The sequence below is a fragment of the Sceloporus occidentalis genome, unplaced genomic scaffold (genome assembly GCF_023333645.1).
Source record: "Sceloporus occidentalis isolate IW3139 unplaced genomic scaffold, rSceOcc1.0.p SCAF_15, whole genome shotgun sequence".
In the NCBI taxonomy this organism is placed as follows: domain Eukaryota; kingdom Metazoa; phylum Chordata; class Lepidosauria; order Squamata; family Phrynosomatidae; genus Sceloporus; species Sceloporus occidentalis.
This window is the reverse complement of record NW_028316995.1, coordinates 1,047,128-1,073,597: the sequence shown is the minus strand read 5'-3', so window position 1 is coordinate 1,073,597 and position 26,470 is coordinate 1,047,128. Positions and strand designations below refer to the sequence as shown.

General features: G+C 39.3%; 1 protein-coding gene across 1 annotated transcript in view; it reads left to right on the top strand.

The window, feature by feature from the left end:
• Positions 1-20,435, top strand: part of LOC149303121 (synaptotagmin-14-like) — a 39,399-nt gene extending 18,964 nt beyond the window's left edge. The window contains exons 3-6 of the mRNA XM_089481333.1: positions 5,466-5,737; positions 7,397-7,849; positions 16,904-17,093; positions 20,122-20,435. Coding sequence (XP_089337459.1) covers positions 5,466-5,737; positions 7,397-7,849; positions 16,904-17,093; positions 20,122-20,435 — 1,229 coding nt within the window. The remainder of the gene's footprint in view (positions 1-5,465; positions 5,738-7,396; positions 7,850-16,903; positions 17,094-20,121) is intronic.
• The last annotated feature ends 6,035 nt before the right edge of the window (positions 20,436-26,470 follow it).

The following is a 26,470-nucleotide window of genomic DNA, read 5'->3' as shown; positions in this document are numbered from 1 at the left end:
CTATCACATCTGTAAAGAATGTTCTGTTTAGGTCATTAGCTGCATTCTTCCAAGGTCATAACAAGTGACATGCTTTTTAACGCTGCCATCTTTTATACTTTTGTGGCCAACAAATTGTAAGGAAAAACCCTAACTTACCTTAATTAATTAAACAGAACTTGGCATACATGTATTTTGAAGTGTGAATAGACAGTTTTTCCTCACAGAAGTCTGGATTAAAGTCCTCCCTATATTAATGGACGCGTGGTGCCTTCAAACATGGAGCACCATTGTACAACACCATAGCCAACTCTAGCGAAATGGTTCCTGAACGATTTCAAAGGAGTTCTCTAATAGCTTTGTATCCAGAGAGACAAACTGGGAGCCCATGGCTGTGATCTTCACTCAAAGAAGTTGGTAGATGCTCTGAGAATGGTGGCTTTGGTGGACACCCTTGTAGTGATTATGAAGTGAAACGGGAGCCCACAGGTTTCCAGAATTTTATAATCATTGATTGTGAATAGAACAACAGACTAGACTTCTGTAGAGTTGACAATGGAATCCCTTATCGAACCTTGTCTGTGATGGGAACGCAGTGCATTGGCAAAACATTTTGGCCCTAGAAAATGTAACATGACTGATGACAGAAGAAAACATGGAGAGCAAGGCTTTAAGTATTACCCTTCCTTTATTTATAGTTAATTAACGAGGCATTTGTATTCTCACCATTGTTTCTTGTTTGCAGATTGATCCGCATGTTGGGCCTTAATTGTTGTTTATTTTTTTACATAATTTCTTATTTTACAGCATGTAGAAATACAATAGAACAAGCACATGCAAAATATCATCACATTTCATAAGTCAAAAATCCAAATCTCCCCAATACTTAATGTAATGTAAAGTCTGTCTATGGCTAGGTTTCCACTTGGGGTTTTGTCCTGCGTTTTTTTCTTGATGAAAAACGCCAGGAAAAACGCCAAGAAAACTGCCACTGCATTTTCCTGCGTTTTGGCGTTTTTTCTGGAGTTTTTTCTGGAGTTTTTTCTGGCGTTTTAGCCTTCCTGTGGAAATTGCTATTTTTGACCTTAGGCAGTTTTTCCAGCCTTTACAAGTTAGAAGTTTCACCCAGCTAAAAAAGGGATTAGGATAAATGGCAAGTATCTGCCCTCTGCTGATGTCATTTCCTTGGTAGAGTTCTACTTAAACGCCCCGGCGGACCCTTCTGTCTCTTTTCTGTGGTTTGTAAGGCATGCTTTATTCCGAATGTCTGCTCCTCTAGGAAGATTGGCCCCAAATGATGGTGCAAATTGTTTGCTGTTGCTTTTGGCACGCAGGATCCAGTTGATGCGTCGCGTATGTTTGTTTGTAATGGCATGTTTGTTCCAAATGGTGTAAAATTCAATATGTACTTTGTTTTGTGTGAAACTGTTTGTTTCCAGCCTATTTCTCGTTGGACACACAGATACTGGGTCCATCATCTGCATTGTAACTGTGGAAAAAACGCCATAAAAAAACGCCAAGGCAAAACCCACATGGCTTTTTCATGGTGTTTTTTTCTCTCCCATAGACTTCTATTGGAGAAAAACGCCAAGATTTCCTTGCAAAAAACGCCAGGAGTGTCAGCATGCTGCGATTCTGAAAAACTGCCACAGAGCCCCAAAAAGAAGAAAAACGCCAAAGAGGACTGAAAAAACGCCAAACAGAAAACCGCCAAGTGGATATGGCATTCTGCGATTTCCTATTGAAGAACAGCTAACATCTGGCCGCAGCGTTTTTTTCACTAATAAAACGCCGTGTGGCTGAATTGGCGTTATTATGGGCGTTTTTAGCAAAAAAAACCCAAGTGGAAACCTAGCCTATTACTGAGACGAGATAGAAAGGAAAACAATCTAAAATTTCTCACACACATTCACACCAGACGCAGAAAAAAGGCCTTAATTGGTTTCAACGGAGATAAAAAAATAAATTAAAAAGTAGTTCATAATAAACCCTTGCAATGTGGCAACAGAATAAAATGCTTATTAATAACCCTTTCAAAGCTACATAAACCACTAAATATGAAACCAAACTATTTCTCGATATTGGGTTTCCAGTCAGCATTTCCCGCACTGGGCATCACTGCGTTGATTGTAGATGTTATTAAATTAAACTATTTGATATTTATTAACTTTTTTTACTTATTTGAGGGTCTTTTTGCAGTTATTATTTTAATTACGATTTACACATTAATTACACGTGTGCAAAACAGCGATAACACAAGTATAATGATGTACGTTTTAAAATGTAAAGGTTGTTTTAGGTTTTAACCTACTTGTTTTGGGGCAGTTTCAATTCATATCACGGGGATCTGGACAGCTAGGTTAGCTTAATTGAACCTAATTGTTCCATTACTTTCATCTCAATTGGCTGCCTGGAGGTTTGCTTTGATCTGCCTAGACAAGCATTTAAATAACGTTTGTTGTGAAGTCTTTCCGAGTTACGTGTTCTAAGCGTGTTGGTGTGGGTGAGCAGTTAGCGTTTATTACTATGTGCCAATGGAGTGGAATTGCTTACTAGTTTGTATGGTCTTTATTTTGCATTATACTGGATTTTGGAAGGGTCATTGGCTCAAGCACACTGTACCGATAAGAAAGTCAGGTTGTCCTTTTATTATTATTATTATTATTATTATTATTATATAGCTCCAACAATTTATGCAGCACTTCTTACAATACATATATTCAAGTATGACAAGACTAGACAGTCTCATCGCTTTGTGTTTGTTACTCATAAACAGACCTCAGGATCTATGATAACTCCGTACCTTAATACTAACTCAATGCATTATGTATCTTATACTGTCCCCCATGGAACAAATTCCAAAATATTGCCAGACATAATGAACTTACTGTAGCAAATACTTAGAAAGAAAATAATAATTGCTCCCCAATAGAGTTCATGCACCATATGTGATTAATTTGACTGTTACCATCTGTCTCGGTCTAGAATATCTGTTTGGCTGCCTTGCAGGACTTCCACATCCCTGTCTTTGTACCGGGGATTGCACTATTGGGATCTCTGGGGTGATTGCACTATTGGGATCTCTGGGGTGATTGCACCATAGAACTGTCATATCGCTTAGGGGCAGAACGAGACGTTTGTAATGTCACAGTAACAGTCGTTTAAAATATAACGTATTTAAGGAAGCACTTCGTTACATAAAAATCCTAATACAGAATAACACTTGTCAATGTTTTTCTGCGCCGCTTTGTTACTGACTGAAAAGACCACACGGAATTACAATGCCTTTATATCTTATAGTTTTAGATGAGGCCATAAAATTACCCTTGGGGTTCATTTCCTTATATTGTAGCTTGGCCCAATAACAGACTGATCACTAAGGCACATACAGGCAAAAATATATTTAAAAAAAACTATATACATATACACTATAAGGACAAAAGTATTGGGACACCTAACCATTACACCAACAGGGACTTTATAACATGGAATTCTAAATACATAGATATTAAAATGTAGTCGGTCCCCATTGCCCCCACTCTTCCCCTGGACCTTGCTTTGTGCACCACTATATGGACAAAAGTATCCATACTTATGGACATAATCAGGTTTTTGGCCCCTTATTTCCACTGAAGGATAACTCTAATACGTCAGCATATCAAGACATTTTGGACAATGCTCTGCTTCCAACTATGTGGGGGCAGTTTTGGGGAAGACCCTTTTCTATTCCAGCATGTCTGTGCCCCAGCGCACAAAGCAAGCTCCATAAACACATGGCTGGATGGGTTTGGTGAGGAAGAACTTGACCTGCGACACAGAGCCCTGACCTCAACCCCATCGAACACCTTTGGGATGATCTGGAACAGAGATTGCACAGAAAGCACTCTATTGATTTCAACTGCAGTGATATATATATATATATATACATACACAATATAATGTATATTTTACATATCTATGTCTCCAATAATTCAGCAGTCCTGGTATCTTACAGTCACCTGCTTTTATGTTGACATCTTCTCTCTTGGTTCAGCAATAATCAATACAATTTAAACCTGTTGGCTTCTTGTTTTATTCCTTGCTGTAGCAAAACTCTCCCTTGAAAGGGAGCTAATTCCGTGCCGTCTTTATCTGTCCCCAGTGCAACGATTAAGTGACTGAGATGTCGCTGCTTTTAGCTGATTCTGCATGTGAGATGTGACAGCCGGCATGTGGGACTCAAGTATCCAGTAACCATCTCCTCTTCTTTAATTGTTTTTGGAAACATCCGCAGTTGATCATTTGTCCAATTCTGCTTAATAAAAAAAGAGAGCCTATAAAATTCTACAAAGCAGCATCACTTTATGACGTTCACTTTGTATTAAGTGGCACACAAGAGAGTTTCCTGTCAAAGTTACAAAAATATCGATTGCTTTTAATAGTTATTTTAATATATTATCTCGAACAGAAGGGAAACGTTGACATCCGGTTTCAATTGAATGCTTGTTATCGTTGGACCAGAATTTGTCACAGGGATTAAAATGACACGAGTTGGTAACACTGGCCTGGCAGAATATAAACTCCAATACAACAGGCGCTGCTTCGTGTCAATCCAGAGCAAGGCAGCAAGTCCCTCTAGAAAACTTCCAGCCGGAAGGACACAAAAAATCCAGAAAGCCTGACACACGTGGCCATTCTGCATAGAGGCCCCTAAGTGAAGGAGGTCCATCTAAAATAACGGAAAATGAGGTTCAAACTAAGAGATGTAATAAAAATCTTATCATGTTGACTTGTCTCATAAAGTACTGTATATTATTGTGATGTAGCACTGATATATCCTTTACCCTCTGATGGGGTTCCCAATGATTATTGGAAACCCCAGTCAAATGACTACTGAAATCAGTCCCTGGGGTGTCACAAACATGATCATGATATACTTTTTTACTTTCCTTGGATCAGCCTAATTTGTAGGATTGGGGTGCCACCGGGATTCTTAAAGGGGCACCAATTGCGCCTCCTAGTTTCATGAAAAGTGAGACTCTACACGATCAAATATAGAATATTGTTTGTAGCTGTAAAGTTATGAGAGTTCTAAATGAACGGTCACATGCGTATAACGGCATATATTCGCTATACTGCAATGTATACTATCTTAGAATCTTTGTTAGAATCCCTTTATATCGGTTAAAATAATACATACAGCATTCTTTTCAAACCTCGAGTTATTTCCATTTTGTCACGTATGGATGTACACCTGATGTGAGCTTTTTATGGGCTCTTTAAAATTACAATAATATAACCTCACAGAAATTATTTACATTAAGAGATATCATTAGGCTTCCTCCCAGATGTTCCAGATCTATAAATGCACAGCCTGAGAGATGTAGTTCTTGACAAGCAACTTGATGGCTACCCTTGATATAAGACCACAACTAGGAAGTTCACTATTCTAGGAAACGAGATGATTATGCATACAATATCTGACAAATAATGTTTCATGTTTGCAGCAAACTGCATCCAGAGAATGAGGAGGACTCCGCCACTGGATGAGCTTCAGCCCCCACCGTACCAAGATGACAGCGGCTCTCTCCACCTTTCCTGCACTCCTTCTGATATCGGGGACAGTAAATGTGAACTTTCTCATTGTAGCAACAGTCCCAGGTACTCGTACAATAAGTGCCCAAGTGAGGGAAGCACAGGGCACGAGGTTGAAAGCTTCCAGAACAAAGTATATGAAGAGGATGTACCAAGTGACAGCACGGCTGTTCTAAGCCCAGAGGTAGGTCCCGTACGTAGATGATTAGAGGGTAATGGCGGAAAAGAACCAAATGGGAGTCCACACTGATCTAGAAAAATCATGAGCCATAGTTTAATTCTACTCAACACTAGTTGAAACTAGTTAATAGCGAAATCACAACTTTGCCAAGCTGTAGTACCAGATAATGTAATATGTGTGGCCTTTCCCATGGGGGTTGTGTTTTTTTTTTTTCTTTACTCTTTCCCTTCACTCTTTCCATTTCTTTTGACAAAGGTTCAAAGTTGTAACGTGTTAGTCATGGAAACATATCTGCTTACATTCTTCTCATTTTTACCTTTGACGTATAATCTCGTCTTAGCGTTTTCTCCATCCTGCATCTGTAGACACTGTTGCATTTTAGTCAGAGATCCCCCTGTCGACCTGCTGGGCCACCATTTAGCAAATTCGCCCAAACTCTGCTTTCCAGGACATATCCCGCTCAGTCCTAGGCGTCCGTTGCCTGTGTTAGTCTAGTCTTAGCCTCATCCTCCTCGTTATGGTGGGAGATCCAGCTGACTATAGAGGTTTCCTGAACCAATGCTCTATCCAATGTCTCATCACCGCTTTCCCACCGACAGGGCTAGAGAGGGGTAAATCATTTCCCTGGCTTTTACGTCTCCATTATGGAAAGGAACTGTTCTGCTTGTTTAATAGCTATTCAGACTTGGCTCTGATGCTCTGGTCCCTGTTCTGGTTCCTACTCCTGTTCCAGTTTCTGCTACTGGGTTCCAGTCCTCCCGTCATATTCGTTACACCGACCCACTCATTATAAAGACATTGTATTGTTAAGAAAAAAAAAAAAAAGAATGAAACCATTCACAATAATTTTTAATATCCCATTAATTCTATATTTTTCCAGCTGTAGAAGCAACAGTTTTGGAGGAGAAAATTGAAAATGTCTTTCTGAGGATATTTCTTTCTTGAGGACAGTGTCTGGAAGGGGCTAACTGTGTTAAAACGTAAAAAAAATACAGTATATTGAACTTCTCTTTGAGTTAACTTCTCTAAACTAATCTTATTCTCTGACCAGAGATGCCTAGAAAAACATATCACGAAGGACACCAACGCAGTCCTGTAGTGTACATTTATTTGGAGTTTCAAATTAATTTATGATTTTTGTTCCATTTAATTTAGTAATCTTTAGGAATGAAGCTATTGGGTCCTTTTCTCTACCACACTGTAACCTGTGAAATGGCTCCTTAGTATTTACTTTCACTCTCATACTTTTAAAAAAAAATAAATAATAATTTCCCATTAATATACCCTCGCTATTCCACCGCGCGGTGCCGGATCCTTCCCGATATCCCAAGTGACGTCGAATGTCCTGAGGCAAATAACACTAATTCAGAGTCTGCTTAACAGTCGGTCCTGACAGCTTCTTAGCTGAGGGAGAACGGATCTAATGTATTCTATGAGCCTCCTGCAGGTCTTTTTCTTAAGATCTGGTCATTATTATTTTGAGGATACGCACCGATATTTTATCTAATATGCCGTACATTCCTAATCTTCGTCTTAATTGCAAACCTCTAAATAATAAGCTTTAATTAATCACTCGTATTTCATGCATGTCCCCAAACACACCAAAAAATCTCTCCATTTGCTAAAAGATCGGGGAATAAATCATTTCACTTTTTTTTGTAGGATATGTCAGCCAGAGGATCATCTTCACAGCTTCCTAAATCTTTTGATCAGGAGCCAGTAGCTAAATACGGCACGTTGGATGTAACTTTTGACTATGATTCACAAGAACAGAAACTTCTTGTAATGGTGACAGCTGTCACCGACTTGCCCACACACAGCAGGGCTGGGAATAGCAGCTCCTGGCAAGTCCACCTTGTACTCCTACCTGTGAAAAAGCAGAGGGCCAAGACTGCTCTCCAGAGGGGACCTAATCCGACGTTCACAGAGACCTTCAGGTTTAATCACATCGAGTCTGAAATGATTGCAAATTACGCGGTGCGGTTTCGACTTTATCTTGTGCGGCGGATGAAGAAAGAAAGGGTAGTTGGGGAAAAAGTGTTTTACTTAACAAAGTTGAATCTCCAAGGGAAGCTGTCCATTCCGGTGGTGTTAGAGCCAGCGTACAATTTATCTGTGAGTATTAAATAGAAACACAAAACACATCAATGGCCGTTAAATCTTTTTCTCACGTCCTAGCCTTAAATGTGCTTTTACACCAGTTCCTGGTTTTAATGCTTAGAACTAAACGCATAATTCCTCGCACTGTTGATTGCTGAAATCCTTTCCTGGATATCATTCTTTAATCATGTAAAATGTTGTCTCGTTCATGTTTTTGCTGGGAACTCTTAATTGTCACATGACACAAAATCAAGCACAGATTGTACAGGTGCCTATGAGGGATACACCGATTTCTTTTGGAAATGAAATGTTGCTCCACGGAGTCTCATTATATTAAGCAGGGTATTTTTATTGTGCACAAGTGCACATATTCATAGTACAAAAAAAATGTTATAATCATATTTATATTTCATGCCATCCAAATCTTGTTACCTGATGGTGATATATATATATATATATATATATATACTGTATATATATATATATATATATATAGTCATACCTGGGAACTCTCCAGTTTTGCTCCGGAGTCTCGGGGTGAAGTGCTGCTTCCCTGCATTACCGGGTGAGTTTTTTATTTACTCCTGGTCTTTTTCCACCTACCCTCCCAGTTTCTTCCCGTTAAAGCATTTTTGGGGCTGTTTCTGCCCTATGTGCTGCTAGCCCCGCTCTTGCACACAACTAGCCCAACCGCTACATGCAGCCAGCTCGGCCCCTACGCAAAGCTGATCCCCCCAGAAGAGGGAGAGCCGCGGAGGTTCCCAGGTATGTGTATAGTAACTGGAAGATGGAGTCATTGCTTTTGTGAAGGGTTGGCTCGTACCTGCTCCTGACATTGTCTGTCTGTGTGCGTATAATGTCTTGTACCTGTGTGTACCCAGCCTGCGCCACTTTCTCCGACACACAGTATGTATCACAATCGTACACTTTATTTAACACACAAGACGGACTGGTACAGAAAGAAAAGAGGGCCTTGTCCTTGTGAGCTTACAATCTGTTAAGGAGAGTGAGGAGGGAATGAGACAGAAGACAAGAGACTGCTTGGGTGACGGTGGGTTGATTTTGGCGAGGGCCATGTGGAGAAGTTGGTGGCCTGGAGTTCTCAAAGTTGGTGAAACATAAAGTTAGAATAAGTTGGGTAGAGCCGGACAGAACAGGGTAGGGAATTCCAGAAAATACGCACAAGACAGGTAAAATCCGTGAATGGAGAGAATCGATTACCGTTGGGGGGGGGAAATCGACGGGGGGAGGTTAGAGGGGTATTTGGAGAGTAGAACAGACATATAGGTGGTCACAAATATATATATATATATATATATATATATATATATAATATATATATATATATAGGTCTTAAGACTTGAAGTATCTTAAAAGTGGTTTAAGGAGCATCATTTATTTTATTTAGTTGCGCAAACACACCTAATGCTAGCAAATGTGACACTTCCAGAGGGGCCACATTGCTGTATTAAATCTCTCGGCCCAGTCCTCCATTAAAAGAAATTAGAACAATGGAGGCTTAAACACCTGTTGGAGCGAAATATTATAGAATACCATACCCCGGCAGCACTGCCTGTCCCGGGGGGCATGTATTATATATAATCAATGAGAAAACATAATATGAATATAACGTAGATAGTTAGGATGCCTAAAAGCCTTTACAGGAGGATTAACCGAAATGCAGAATGCAAAAATCCCATTATAGCCCTTCAGTAAATAAATTCTGTGTCGCTTAAGTTGCTAAGCTCATCCTCCGTCAATAAATGAAATCTCATTTGCATTTCAATATTATTACCGAGGTGAAACTGGTGTGTGACTGATTAGGGAAAAGCAAATAATATCACCACTCATCAGCCCGTAAAGCTGCTTCATCTGAACGGCCCTGCCATGTCGCCCGAACGTCGCGCTGGAGAACAGTACAAATGTAATTAATACACGAGCTGCGGTGCTGAAAGCGATAAGGTGATTATCCAGGTCCACACGTTATGCCAACAATGGGCCATTTTTTTTTCTGTTGTTTGGTTTGAACAAAGCAACATTATCTGCAGAGGAGTACAAAGGTGCACGAAGAGAGCAACCTCAGAATGATAATATGATATACGCAGCAAGTGATCACAAACTGAGGGCCCCGATCTGGGAAGGGACCGGCCTCCTGCACACCAGCGCCATTAAACAGCCTGCCACAAATGTGTTAAATTACGCTGACTTTCCTCCAATCTCAATGTGTCGCGGATGTTGGCCTACATGATTTGTGGGGTGGAGGAGTGGTGGGGATGTCCATGACATATTTCTGACTTGGAGCCCTGGATGGTGTCCTTCAATCTATGCTGCGTGCTTTACATGAAATTTCCCTGAGATCCACATAATTCCATTCCTAATAGCAAATCGCTGAGGTTTTGGAACGCAGTTAAAATTACACCAGTGCTCTAGAGCAATAAGATACTTGTAAAAAAAAATTATCAAAAAAATAAATAAATTGTAAATTACTCCCCATCAGCCAGTTTAATATCAAATACCTTCAGCCCTCGAATCATATTTTGCCAAATTCCCATCCTTCGTCTTAAAAAATATATGTATTTCCAAGTTGTACCAAATGGCCATTGAGATCTATAGGGAAAGTTTACAAAGCCTGCTATTGTCTCGGACCCCATTAACACTGTAAGTTTGTAAAGCAGACTCTTTGTGTTTGACTGTTTGTTGGACAGCCGGGGCTCCCAAGACTTGATGTTCAGACTACAGTCGGTCATTTGTGCTCAAAGAACTTGGTGACGATAGGAAGATGTTAAAGCTCCATGACTGTACCTTTCGGTTTTCGTTACTGCTGCCATCGGCAGGGTAGATTAGTTTTGTTTTTTTCCTTGAAGCAAATACAGTTTAATCTGTTCAATAAAACAACGTGGCCTCAGGAGGCTTCTAGGTAGACCTTGACAGTAAAGATGGAGAATTTCATAATGTACAGTATTTACCGAAAACACCCTGTCTGTTAATTATCCCATCACTGCTTTGTAAAACAATGTGGCGATATGTAAGACAGGATAGCGATGATGAGAAAAATCACTATTGTGTTCTTAAAGAAGAACTCCATTATACTGATCCTTCATGATTCTGAAGACTATTCGAGTAGTCGCCATCTTATAATTCTATTACTAAACTTGTTCATCGCAGACTAGATACTGTCATACTCAGGGCCGGCCCAAGGCAAAATGCCGCCTGGGGCGAATTTTAAAATGCCGCCCCCCCCATTATCTACCCTTCCTCCCCCTCCGTCCCTGCCGCCCCCCTTGTACTTACCTTTCAGCAGTCCTGCGGCGAGTCTCCGTGTTCGGTCTCGGTGCCGGCTTGTAATGCTGAGCGCCGGAAATCTTCCGGCACTCAGCATTACAAGCCGGCACCGAGACCGAACAGGGAGACTCGCCGCAGAGGAGAGAGAGAGGGGCGCCGAGCGGGTACTGACAGCTTGGTAAGCGAAAACCACTCGGCGCCCCTTTCTCTCTCTTTCGCTTTAAAAAAAAAAAAAAAAAAAAAAAAGGGCTTGGGGCGGCAAAGTGCCGTCCCTTCAAAAGTGCCGCCTGGAGCGGCTGCCCCACTCAGCTCCATTGTCGGGCCGGCCCTGGTCATACTTTCCCTTCTGCCTCGTTCTGCCTGCCCTGGATTTCCTCACTATAGCTTTAGTCTCTACCTATACTTAGAGGTGTCAGAACACTTGTCTTCTTCCTCAAGAAATGTAACTAGTGTTCTGCCAAAGAGACCAAAAACATACATTACCTGCGTAGTCCGACCCTTCTTATATTAGGAGAAGTAGCTTAGGGGTCGTCATGCTCAGATGATTTTTTTTACAGGGAACAATATTTGCTTTACTCTCCTGTTCAGGGATAGGCAAGGTGTCCGTGGCGAGGTTTGTGAAGGTCCATAGGACATCATTAAATTGTCCTCCACAGACCCCAGTAAATGTCCACCATGAAGAGTGCTGGTAGGAGAGCCTAGAAGCTTCAACATTTCTCCACCCATAAATTAAAACAAATATACATTTATTTTCCTTATATCTCTATTCATGAAACTGAACGTGGGTTCTGTAGACGAGAGATGTATTAATAGGGGTTGTCCTTACAAGACAGACAGAATCTGACGGGGGTGCATCCGACACCTGCTTGGAATACAAAGATGAAGTTCCCATCCCTGCGCTGCTTTTTCCCTTTAAAAAACATCTACTTTCCCAAGAGAAAAAAGCACTGGATTTTCTTACTTTTTGGCTCACGGGATTTAAGGTTTTTGTTGTAAACACAGTACTGGATTTCATTATCTTATATATATTATATATATATATATATATATATATATATATATTTGGTTCAACTCCAAAAATCTCAATTTTCTTTTTAACCCAGTTTCTTTTTTATACTTGGCTCTATATTTATTTCTTATGAATTTTGCATGAACCTTCCCCCCGTCCTGCTCGCTGATGTTTATCGCTGGTTATCGGATTATATACAGCATATATCGGTGCGTTAAAGTGTTCCGATTTCACAAGGCATTCCGTTATATTGTGTAATCAAATATCCTTGCTCTCCTTTCTGCCGTCTTTGCAATAATTGATTTATATATGAATAATCTAGTGTCAGATTAGAATAAATATAAAACAAACAGTGGATCCGCATTGTAAAGCTCTTAATTCTCGGAGGCATACAGAATGCACATAGTGGGTTCTGCCGCTGCTGCCGGTCTTCAAATGCAATCATAATGGAAAAATATTATCCATATTTGCGGTTGAACCCAACATAAAAAAAACATTAAAGAAAACCCTGAATCCTAAACACAGAAACATAGAATTTGACGGCAGATAAGAACCATTCTGACCATCTAGTCTGCTCATTTTTCCTGATGTCCAGAACTTAAGCAGTCCTTGGTCTTGTTTTAGACCTCTACCACTTGTGATGGGAGGCTGTTCCATTTATCTACCACCCTCTCGGTGAAGTGAAATTTACCTACATTACAGAAAATGGTTTTAAACAATGATCAGCCAGGTTTATTGCCAAATTACCCAATGCCATTTTGCAAAAATTGGTTTGATTCAGTAGTTTTCTTTGGCCCCCAGGTTAACTAGCAGTTTAATTACTTAGTTACTTTATTGTTATACGGCAGCTACGGTCGCTTATTGAAAATCATATTTTCTCGGCCAATAAACCAGACATAGCCTTGAGAATTTCCCAGATTCCACGCAAATCTTTGGCTGGAACGTCCTGTGTATGGAGAGATTCCATGATAATGCAGCAATATCAATATTAATTTGTATTAATAATTATTATGAATACATTAAATATTAATTTCAAAAACATGCTATACAAGAAAATCCTGGCTTTTAAATCTTCAATTAAGAGGCCATTACATTAATTAACATACATTGTAAAGAGTGTATTTAATTGAATTTGCTTTTTAGCAAAGGAAGATGGTTTGCAAGAAATAGAGTTTTGTGACATTCCAGTTTCTGTCTCTGAACTAAACCTGTGGGCATTTTCCGAAACAGCGGTAACGACATCAAACAGACACCGGGTCTGAATAATTTATGGAAAATGTTGATGTAAGATTAGCCAAGCACCCCGAGGACAGGTTTTTTTTTTTCTACGCTCCACGTGTCACTGGGTATACAATAGATTTCTTTGTTTTCAGGCTAAGGAATAAATCCAGAAGTAAAAAAAAATGGAAAGACGGTAAAACCTGAACATATTGCTGTAAAGTTAAGCTATAATTAGCAAAGCCTAAAAAATAAAGATAGAATTTGATTGTTCCTGGTCCAGCATCCCGAAAAGTATCAATTACTTAAAGTAGAGGAGAGATATACAGTAACACTGCAAGGATAAAACCACTGTCTTGGTCAGGGCTGGTCCGAGACATCTTACTGACTGGGACCAACAATGAAATGCTACCCCCCCCCCACGAAACAAAAAATCACCAAAGTCATTGCCAAACCCTCCAACCAAACCACGACCATACCTACATACTTACACACATCAACATACTAACATACTCTCACACACTTACATGCTTACACACACCACCTACTTCTGTTGTCTTAGGAGGGGCAGTTGATAGCCGGGTCCAATGGACCCATCCAGACCCATTGTAGGACCAGGTCTGGTCATAGTGGGAGAGGGGTGTCAATAAGTTTTTGCATGCCAAAATGTTTTGTAAACCAAAAAAGATATCTAGATACTCCCTGGGTTTGATATGGAGTCTCCAGCTGAAGCTCTGTTTCCCCTGGGTCTCCAGGTCATTTTCTTCTTTGTTGGGGAAGAGGAGCTGCAGTCGGCCGTGGTCACTCCCCACCCAATGAAGGCTGTCTAGGGCTATTCATGAGACTTAGCAGAGCTAGCTTCTCCCCCATAAGAGGAAAGCATCTGGGTAGCCTACCTCGGGATGTTACCAGGTATGGATATATGATCTTGTTACTCGAGGGTTAATATAATATAAGGAACATTGTTACTGCCTCTGAGTGGCATCTGTTATGAAATTCCATAAATTTCCATAATGGTCAAACAGCAACACTTTTACATAGAGAGATAGAATTAGATGGCAGATAAGAACCATTCGGCCCATCTCCGTCTGCCTGTTTTTTTCCTTCTTTAAAGACCTTAATCAGTCCTTGGTCTTGTTTTAAATCCAGGAGCCATATGGTCTTTCCATACATGTTTAAATTCTCTTACTGTTTTAAACTCTATCATTTCTGCTGGGAGTCTGTTCTACTTACCTACCACTTCTTTATCAAAACCCGTATTAAAATAGCGTACCTCCCATGAGTCCCTCTTTAACACCCAAATCTCTCTCTCTCTTTCGTCCGACTATGCCCCTCTTTTCTGTTATCTCAGAATATGTGCTGGGTATGAGGGTATCACAGGGGTTCTAAACCCCTAAATCACAATAATGTGCAAAGACACAGCAGTACGTGGCTTTATCTATTAAACTGTGCAAGTAAAATACATAATTCTTAAAAACGCCTTATAAATGGTTACTGTCTAAGCTACAGGCAACAGCTCCTGGTAACTTACCCCCTCTAGAACGGCTCTAACCATGTTGGGAAAAACGGGTAAGAGGCATGGCTGGGGTGAAAGGCATGACTGTGACTTCTTATGTAACTTTATATTATAGAATATAGAAGAATATTTCATTGTCTGGTGTTTCTATAGATATGATTGTGATGTCTAAGGCTCTAGAACACTGTGATAGCCTCATACCGAGCAAACATTCTGAGCGCTAGCAGCTTCCAGGCTAGTGAGGACTCTTGCCCTCTTTTGCTCTCTGTACGCACTTTCCGCGCACCCCTCTGTCGGATATATATATATATATATATATAAAAGCATCTGATCTTCCTTGGCGTAAATGAAAACATGCGATTTATGGGGTTTTTGTTGTGTCTAATATATGCCAAAACAAGTAAAAGGTGTGTTAGCAGCCCGCTTAGGGGCTGACATCTTCCTCCTCGGGGCCTCGTGCCCTTTCTGCGAGCGCTGTCGGAGTAAGCCGTAATCTCGGTGATATTGTCAGGATGATGACTGCATGCAGGTTGGCCGGCGACTCCTTATTAACACACAAGACAGCATCTGACAGGTTTGCTGAGGTGCGGCAGAAGCACGGAGCTGAAAGTAGCTGGAAGTCGTCATGCCGCGTGTTGTTTGATCAACATTCCTTTATACATTTTATTTTTTCACCGTGACAAATTCATATATTTTTTTGGGGGACAAACGTCCTTCAACTGACAGTGAAGCAGAAAACAAGCATACCGTTACAGTTAAAGGGGAACCCCCACAAAATAATAATAATAATTATTAAAAATAAGTTTTAAAATGTACTATTTTCTTCTTTAAAACAGGTCCAATTTTTGCGTAATATAATGTTTTCAGCCATTTATATGTGTTCTAGCTCTGGTATCGTAGCCCAATCTACTTGATAAACACTCTTTATCGACAGAATTTCTTAGTGTTAATCCCCCAGCCGGACACTCTGACTAATGAAAGTCTATCGAGAAACAGACTTCGTTACCATTGCCATAAAGAATCGGCTCAATGTGGGAAAGTCACCCAAAATATAACGTGCCTAAAACAATGGCAGCCTCCAGGTCTGCAGATAAAAGAAGTTTATTGAGATAAAACCAAGTTTTTGTCAATGCAGACCTACATTATTGAATAAAAGTATACATTTACGGGACAGAAAGAACTTCTGAACCGAGTATCTATAATAAAAACTCATGTTTTAAGTAAATATATCACTGTGGATTTAACAGATAAACCTAGTCGGTTCCAGAGACAGTATGCACTTGGCCATCCCAACACTTATCCCAAGGGTGATGGGACCTGGAGATATCCCAGAATAATGTGCTTTATTAGTTAGAACATCAGCTGGAGTCAAATAAAGACCACAAGAACATTAAAATACATTTTCAATAATAATTTTTTAAAAAAAACAGTTTTGCAGAGATATTTTTTCTTGAGATATTTGGGTTCTTCTTATGTTCTTGTGATGACCGTATGAAAGGACCCCATTTAATGTATATATTTGAACAAAATGGCCCCTTATTACCCTTGTTCAACAAATTGAACATAGAACCTGATGGATACTTGGTTTCTAATGTAAAAACAGCAAACCTTATTTTGGCCTCTTCTTATGTTCAAAATAGACTTAATATTTCTTGTTAAATGGTTCTAATTAACTGTCAGAGCTAAGGAAAAATAAAAAATAAAATAAGCTTTGTACAGTTAACATCTGAAATTGTTATTGCTAATTAATCCTAATTATTAATATCCACGTGATTATTTTTTGGAGTGAAATACTTTGATTATCTTACCTAGGTTATAAAAAGATCTTTTTTGAAAGAATTCTATTATTACACCACAGCCTTTTTGTTATTGCCCTGAGAATATAAATGTGTTGTATGAAGAGGTGCGGAATTAATCCCCCCCCCCCCGTGTCTACAGCAAACAACATGGTCCCTTTATAACCCTTCTCAATTAAACATTATGACCGTAAACGTGTTTATTTTACGGGAGGACGTGTAATAAAGGTCTGTTATCACGCTTGCAGGGCTGCGATTCCCAGCTGAGCATGTCTGAAATGTCGTGTTCGGAGAGCACCTCGTCCTGTCAGTCGCTGGTCCACAGCTCCGCTCCTGAAATTCTCGTCGGTTTGCTGTACAATCCAACAACTGGAAGGCTTTCAGCAGAAGTGATTAAAGGAAGCCACTTCAAGAATCTGTCAGTCAACAGACCTCCCAGTGAGTCAGAACCTTTGTGTTTCCTTTTTTCTTATTAAGTGCGAACGCTCCAAGGAATGCCTCCAATTCTCATTCTAATCCCACACATCTGTAAACCTAACCGATAAACAACCGGGCTCGTCTTCCAGATGTTACAAACTCCTTAAAGGACTTTGCATTAGAGTACCTACTGTATGAAGAACAAAAAGATCTTTAATAAAGAGTTTCATTACAGGAACAAGGCATAGGTCTTAGATAAATGACTCATTTCAAAATACCTTTATTGGCAAATTTTTAACTTTGGTGCCCCAAAATAATTAAACTCACATCATTTAGACAGACACACATGTTACATTGTTGCCAAATGAGTTTGGCACCTGAATGTGACACGTCCGGTTATGTGGCCAATGGGAGGGCTGCGTACGTGGCCACAATCCTCTCCGGCATGCGCCGCCCACCGATGGCCATATTTGCAAGCTTTACTTATGCTTAATGCTGGATCACAGTATATGCTAATCTTTATATAGTAATTAACTTGCACTTTTCTGGTCTCTTGATTGAACTTGTCCATATGCATTAACCTACAACCAGATAAATTGGTTTTAGTTGACTTTAAGTTTTTAAAACATAAAATTAACCTGCTCACTATATGAGAGAGAAGATTATTTAGAAATGATATACACACACCGTTTCATAAATACCTAATTCATTGTTCTATAATATAATTGTATATTATATATATATAATATTCTATACTTGTCTCATTTACGGCTAGGTTTTTATCAGACCTTAGTAGACAGACTCTCAAGCCCAATAACTGATGAACCTATATTAAAAAGTGAATTACAAAGTGTGTTCTGGAAGAAGGTAGAAACATATATATATCTATATTTTCAGCAATTATACTAAAAACTAGTTTGTACTTTGGATTGGTACCTTATAGCGACCCAAATATACCGGTAGCTGGGGTTTGAAGGCACAGTTGCAGGTACTGGTCCGAAGGAGCACGTTCTTCCATATAATCACGAGGTGTAGTAATAATACCACTGAGCATATAATAAAGTGCTGCAAAATTTCTATACATGTCTCCATAATATCACAGATGATGCCCTACAAGACATACGCTTACACTGCAAAATTTTCTACGCTCTCTGTGAGGTCATGTCGGCCCTGCGTTGGTTAATTAAACAGGTCTTTTTAAACAAGATACATCATCAGAGCCGCTGGATTTTAAACCTACTCTTATGTTTCTTCCAACTTCTGCTATTCGATAGATATGGTCCATGTCTTTAGTAATTCTTTACTAGTATTGACCATTACTGCAATATTTCTACATGGTGCCGTAAGTTAACCTCTTGACTGCCAGAAGTTCCGCAATCATCTTCTCGGTCCTTCTGCCATTCAAAGGATTGTAGTTTACTGATAATTCTTCCCTTTGAAGACGATTCTCTGTCAGTTATGTCTCTTTATCCCACTCAGCCACAAAGTAGCCTGTAGAGAATGAAGTCTGCTGAAGGCTCCTTTGATACTGAATGGGTTAAACTCTAACCTTTAACCCTTCTCTCACCCAACTATTGTCATTATTTCTTTTCCTGCTTCCCACCCTCTGTTGTCAGATGGACTGTTCTGTTGTCTTAAACACTTGATAGGTGGACAGGTTTATATAATTCGAGGTGAGTCCCATAGAGGCTAACTTGGATGTTGTCTTTTCCTCATGCTGAAGAAAACTTGCTGGTATTAAAGCTGTCCACCATATTGGTTTGTTTTGTTGTTTTTTTTGTCCACCCCAGATATGTCACGGTGTTACCCATGGTCTAGTATTAGTGGGGCAGATCTCTGAGAATGGATGATGGTTTGTAGGGCACAGGATCGTCGGGGTATTTGGGGCAGTAAGACAAACGGCACATAATTTGGAACACTAGAAGCAAAAATAATTCACTCAGCTTTCATAACAACCCCCAGCCTAGGTCGTTGTGGAATGGAATGATACGCAGTAAAGTATCTATGAACAATCTAAAAAGTGTGGTTCAGTTTCCACAAAGGGAAGATTTGCCCCCTTTGCCAACTAACGCCAGGGTATTAGTTTCCCTTGGTGTATTATTAGAAGGCTTTACCTGTTAATTTGTAAGAGGACTGCAGGGAACAAACATTACCAACTGAGCATTAAAGTTTATTTCTTTTTATGGTGATGACAATGAAACTCAACCTGTCCCGGGTGCCAATAGATTGCCTTTGAGATATTGAGAGAGGGGTGATGATCCTCGGTTTCTAGCCCTAGAATCCCATTCCCGGCTTAGAGGGGAAATGTGCAAAATTATCCTTAGAGCTTATAAATTAGGCCCACAGAGGATGTAAAATAGTTTTTTTAATGTCCATTTCTCTCTGCTGCTGACTCTTTTTTAACATAAATACAATAGCAGTCGATTTACAACTCCTCTATGAAAGGGTTAACCGATAAAAACTCCTAGCATCACAGCCTATTGCGGTGCCATGCTGCCCCGATAGGGTTAACCAGGAATCTGTGGTTAGTAGCCACATCCATGCTGAGATTGCCTTTATAGCCTCCGTATTCAGTACGTCATTCTCATATGTGTTTTATTGTCGCCATTTCTCTTTTTTCCCCCTCATTTTTGTCTCTCCTCCACGTTTTCTCATTCCCTCGTCTTTTCTTTCTTCTTTCTTAATACTTTCTTTCTAAACTCAGTGGTATGCTTCAAGTGTTGTGGCTAGACAAAGCTTGCTCAGTGTTAGCTATATTATTTGGCTTAGTGCAAAAAAAGATTAAGAAAATGCTGAGGGATTATGTGGTATACCTTTTATGCAAATCCATCCTGCAGATTAAAACATGCAAAAACCCAAGATTTTTAAAATACGGATCAATTCTGATCTTCATACTGACATTGAGAATTCTAAATCTGGTTACAGTCGGCCCCAAATACAATGTATCAAATTCAGGCAATCGGTATACTCCATATCCTTCAACTCTGTTGCATTGATTGTACCCAGCGCATGCATGATTTTATTCTAAACTCTGTTGTTCGTTTCGTAGATACCTATGTAAAGTTAACTTTGATGAACTCTATGGGACAGGAAATGTCAAAATGTAAGACTTCCATCCGCCGGGGCCAGCCCAATCCGCTGTACAAGGAGACGTTCATATTTCAAGTTGCGCTGTTTCAGCTCTCTGATGTGACCCTCATATTAGCCGTCTATAACAAACGCAGCATGAAACGTAAGGAAATGATAGGCTGGATATCGCTTGGCCTGAACAGCTCAGGTGATGAAGAGCTTAGCCATTGGACTGAGATGAAGGAATCCAAGGGACAGCAAATATGTAGATGGCACACGCTTCTGGAATCGTAACTGCCACCTGAAGGTCTATCTCGTGACTCCAGGGCAATCAAAAGGACTGGATCTGATTGAGTCACCTGGAAGAGATCGGTCCTCACAGGTAAAAGGCTTGACATGCGGCGGATGGCTCAGTATACACCGGCGAAGGCGTCTCATACCGCCGTGCGCGTCTGAGCGTAGCTGAGAAGCGGTACGTCAGACGCATCAGAAAGGAAGAGTTGCAGGTTCTAGAATTCCAAACAATTCCTTGGGTGCTTTTCTTATTTTTGTGCTATTAAACTGTTTTATAATACCAGGCTAACCGATTAACCCCTTCTGCGTAGGGGAGCCAGGAACATGCTTGAGAAGAAAAAATAGAGGTTATATCTTTAAGAGGTCCAGAGGAAAAATAAGCAACGATGTAGAAGACACATGATAGTAAAAGTGTCCACACAGCCCTACAGTGATACAGAGTTTTCTGTTGAATAGATTCGATGAATCTTAGCATTTTAGTGAATTTAATGCATTATTACTTTTAGTGAGTTTCAGTTTCCTTGCCCCAGAAGAGTTTAAAACAATCAGCGGAGAGGGAACTGTCCAATAGGATAATGAATAGGCCTCACATTCATTTAGACTGCATAGGTTTTGATTGTGACAAAAAATGTGAACTAGAAAGATAATCTTTCTCCGAAAATGTCTATTGGAGATAAGAATTACTGATGGGTACAAAAATACTATTTTGCTCACTTTATTCGATGTAAGGTGTGTGACATCATCAAGTTAACATTTTTTGATAATAAAGATTTTATATTGCCTTTACAGAAATTTTCAGAAATAATTTATGTTTGTGCTTGCCACATACAAAAATTAATAAAGGAGTGAATATATTTATTAAAATGATAAGACAGTCACCAGCAACTTGTACATTGTGAGATTAGCACACTTTAATCGCTTATCCTTAAAATTCCTTTTGTCATACATGTAATGTTTCCCAAAATTGATATGTCCCCGGTCTGCGTTTGATAGCTTTAACCCTTGGTGCAACAGGATGGAATATATATCCCTTCTGGCACCCGGATTGTCAAGCTAAGGTCATTGTCAAGAGTTGTGCTTCAGTTTAAGGTAAATTGTCAAGGTAAATTGTGTAAGTGCCGTCTGTATGGTTTGTGTGATGAAGCTACAGAACTCATTTTTTTTCCACTAGATTAATAACTTGTTTTACAGGGAAAGTCTTTGGTCGAAAATTAAGGTGCACAATAAAACCGTTTTGAATATAGCTATAGCCCTGCAGCCTTACTTGCACCCTCTTTAACTGCATTGAGTTATTTCCAACTAGTGAAAGATAAGTTCCCATTAGTCATACCTGGGAACTCACTGGGTTGGACCTGGAGTCTCTGGTTTAATAGCTGCTTTCTTGGCACTCCAGGTCACTTTCCTCTTTTCCAGGCAGGGGAGTGGTGTTTAGCCCCGCCCACTTCACCTCCTACTCCCAGCCAATTTAAGGCTGTCTGGGGCTAGTCCTGCCCTTATGCATGGCTAGCCACACCCCCTCAAAAAGCCACTCCCCTAGAATAGGAAGAGCTTTGGGTAGCCTACCCTTTGGATAGAGATACCACCAGAGTCCAAAGACTATCCCGAGCCGACACTGTTTCTAGATGCAATAGCAAAACTGTGACACACATACCCTTTAGGGTTCATTCCGGCTTAATTTTTAAGCCACAAAATGATGTAATACTGCCCACCTCACCATAATATTTACCCTCAATGTATGATGCTATTCATTATATAGAGAAACGTCTGTTTACCGCATCAAATGTATAGAAACCAAAGACCTCACATTTAAGCCGCAAACTTTCTCACTGACCCTTTAAACAAAATCGATACAGAAATACCCCGAAGTTAATGGGGTTTAAATCTAGTTGTTAAAGAGTCTTTTTTTATTCTATAAAACCAATCTCAGATCTCCTCAATGTAGTTGTCAATCAGATCCCAATTCTTTAACTTATATGGCTACATCCTTATGTGTATATGCATAAATATGACTTTTGGGGGGTCTACAACCCTTCCCATGCATGACATAGTTAAAACGGTAAACGCCAATTACATTAAAAACTTTGAGTGCAGGGTGAGTGAAATTGGAGTATGGGCTGGACGGGAATGTTACTAAACCCGTCCCACTCTTATCATCTACCTACTATTATTGATGGACAAATGTCGCTGCATGTGCTGCAGGTTCTATTCCTCACAGCTGGGTTCTGTCAAACAGCAGCTTGGCATAGGAGTCCAAAATCAGCATAGGGACGATATATTACCCAACCCTGGGCTAAGTAATGTATTGCAAATCAATGTTTACAGGGCATGTGTATCCGGACACATGCCATCAAAATACTGAGACTTATCACTTTTCAACCATTTCTTCATAACCATGTCTGTACTTTGTAAATCTGAGTGTCTTCTCCAAACTTACATTATATAAAAGATATATAGATTATTGTCATATTGAGAAGATCTCTTATAATGATACAGCTTTCAACATCTGTTCTCTTCAATGCCTTTTGTGCCTACAAGATACAAATGGGTTTTGGACCAAAGCACGTTAGCGATACGTTGGTGATACGTTGGTGATACGTTGGTGAAGACCCCCGATAATGGTAAATGAAGATGAGTGAAAATAGGAAATCTTTGCCCATTCATTTCTTGTGGATCCTCAAGCGATCATCTCATTCATTTTTAAATAAGGAAACCATTGTTTGGAAGTTCTCCTTCCCTTATTTTACTTGATAATGCCTGTTTTGTAATCTAATCACAAATATTAGAAACAAACTGCACAAAACTTGAAGTAGAGCAGAGACGAGTTCTGTGTGGGATACGTAATGTGTGTGTTTTCCTCATTCAGACAAAACAGCTGTAATTATCCATGTTCTTGTTTTTTTTAACCCTCCTTGATATCGTTGGTTAATGTACTGACTCTTAACAAGGATGGTATTTGTACGACACAAATTGTTCGTGTCAAAACATTACAACTCGAGTTAATTAGAAGCATTAAAATTGCATTCACTGTTGCTTGTGGCACAATAAAACCCAGCATTAAATAAATTCACGTACGTTGCGCATTACCGATTAGAAAGGGACGAGTTTGCTAATTTCTATTAGTTTATGCAACGTCTCCCCTGTGTGTAACATTGCATTTTGAAATGGTATTAAGGTTGTATTCACTAAACAATTAGACAATTATGCGTTATAAAGGGCCAACCCTGGAGAATTTCTCCTGCAAGATCTCCCACCAATGTTTTTTTTTTCTTTTTTCTTTATTAAGTACTGCGTTAAATATGAGATTTCACAAATATTGTGCTTTTTTAACTTTAAGTATTTTTAAGTTTAAGTGTGTATATATATATATATATATATATATATATATATATATATATATTTGTGTGTTTTTGGGCAGCAGCATATTAGCCATTTAAACATTTCTAGCTCTGTTATCTGAGCCATATCTAGCACACACACACACCTGACTCCTTATCATACAGCCTGTGGAATTGTTCAGTCTTAATCACCCAGCTTGACACTATGACTCATTAAAGTCTATGAAGTAACGGACTTAATTAGCATTGCCATAAAGCATCAGCTCAGTGTTGTGTTTGAGCAAGGAAAGTCATCAAAGTTTGATGGCCTCCAGGTCTGCAGATAAAGGAAGTTTATTGGAGCAAACAGAGATAAAAGCTCTCTTTAGCTCTTTTTTTTAAAGCTTTTTTTGTTGATGTTAACCATATAAACACTGGATTTTATGTTCAAGGAGAAACGAATATCTTTGGGACTTCCCATTTAAATATGTGATTTCTTGAGTGCATTATGTAGATGTTGCTCTTCTTGCAGAAGAAATGAACCCAAGGATGGCCCTTCATACTAATGAACTTTTTGTGGAAAATATGAGGTTTACTTTTATAATAAATAAACTATAACTTAAAATAAAGGCAAGTATCTTTCTAGAAACCTTCAGGAGACCGTACATAAAAATGATGGATAAGCAAATTAAAATATATTCATTAACTAATCAAATCACAAAAATGATGCATTGAGATTGCATTCCGGATTTGCCTGAATCATTATCAGAAAAAATATTAAATAAAATTACATTTTTAGTTAGCAATATTTCAAGATAATTACAGAACATTATGAATGGTGACACCATCACCTTATTTATTTATATTTATGTGTAGTATGGTGTGGTATTTTTTGGAAAAGTTTTACATTTATATATATTAGTATATGGTCCTTACTATTATCAAGATGTGTCGTAATAATATTGTAAGACGTTAAATTAAATGGTGTAGTGCCCGTTGCATCTCAATTTCAATCCATGTCAATGACCTGGTTCCTTTTAGGTACAGATTTTCAGGATTAACAGTTTAGAGACACACTTGTCTTCTCATGAGCACTGCCACAACTTGAGCACATGGGCCATATGTGACATCATGTTGGGTAACACGCATGAGTCAGGGGTCTACACATAGCTGAGCGATAGCCTCTGATTATGGTAACCCTGTACCCTTTAGCTTTAGAGAACAAAACCCAATTGCATGCTTCTAACAGTACCAAAATACCCCAAACTGTGTCCAGTTAATACTCATTTGACAAGGAAACAAAGAAGTGAAGCACTTGGCTCTATTGTCTAACCTAAGTATTGAGGCATTTGTAAACGGGAGCACCATATGTGAGGTCATGGATCATGGTTGATCTTGATAGAGTCTTTCCTTATATAAGTGTAAGACCCTCATTCCCGAACCACATTGCTTAATGGCAGAACGTGTGGCAAAGTCCTTTCCATGTAGACATCTTTTAGTAAGATGCTCCTCCAGGGGAACAGAGATCCAGGAATGCTATTATATACCACAGAGAAATAAGATAAGCTGATGCTCAAAATAAATAATATGGTTTCATGGTCTGCACATTTATTTCAGCTTCATTATGCTGTCAACAAACACTCCAGATGCTAATAATTATTAGCTGACAACGCGCAAGCATCCAGGGCTAGAGCATAAGAGTCAGGCGAAACTTCTGGTGTAGATATACTAGCCTCACTGACTTTCGTATTTATTATTAACCCCTTAATGGCAATGCATTATAGCCTGTACATATACGGGCTTTGTCGTGAAGGGGTTAAAAAAAGTGAGAAAATATTACATCTAATACATACTAGGTTGCGTCTTTGTGCCACCATTATGTTACCTTGTTCCTTGTGCCCCAGTGCCCAGCATGCATGTAAAAGGTTGGCATTACCCCAACATCAGTCGGTCAGTAACCAGTCTTTGTGAAGCAGCAGCGGTTAACATTTTAACTTGTAATCCCTTTTATGTCAGCCCTTAATAACATGTTTATTAGAAATACATCTCGATGAAGACTGGGGAAAGTGTTCTACTGCACAAATGCTTCCCCCCTGGCTGACAATGGGTTAAGTACTCTAGCACTTTGCAAGCTGATAAGTGCCTTAGAGTGAATGTTTACAAATCTACAGCCATTTTAACAAATTTACACTCATGAATTTATCCCAATTTGCAGAATTGCCAGTGACAGATTTATGTAACAATTTGTATCTTTTAAGTTGTTTAAAATGCTTTTCTGAAGGAACAGGTTGTTACGAGGCATTAAAGATGTAGCGAGGAATCTAATTTTGTAGGGAAAAAAAAATTGAAACTTGGTTGAAGAAGATCAGAAATCAGGCAGTTTTTCCACAGTCGGCACCTAAGCTTTTTGGGTAATAATATGTGCATTATAGCTACACTTAGAATACATTAACTGAGCTATACATACTCCAAAGTACGGAGTAGGACATTTAGAGAAACTGTAAACAAAAAGAGAGCGATACATTTTTTTAACAGTATTTTAATTGTTACTTTTTGTATTAATATTAAGTAACAATTATAACATTACACAGAGACACATTTAAATATTAGTATGGCATTTACATGTATTTCTCAGTTATATCAACAAACCAAAATGGGCCGAATGGCTCTTATCTGCCATAAAATTCTATGTTTCTGTGTCCTATAGAATTACAAACTGGT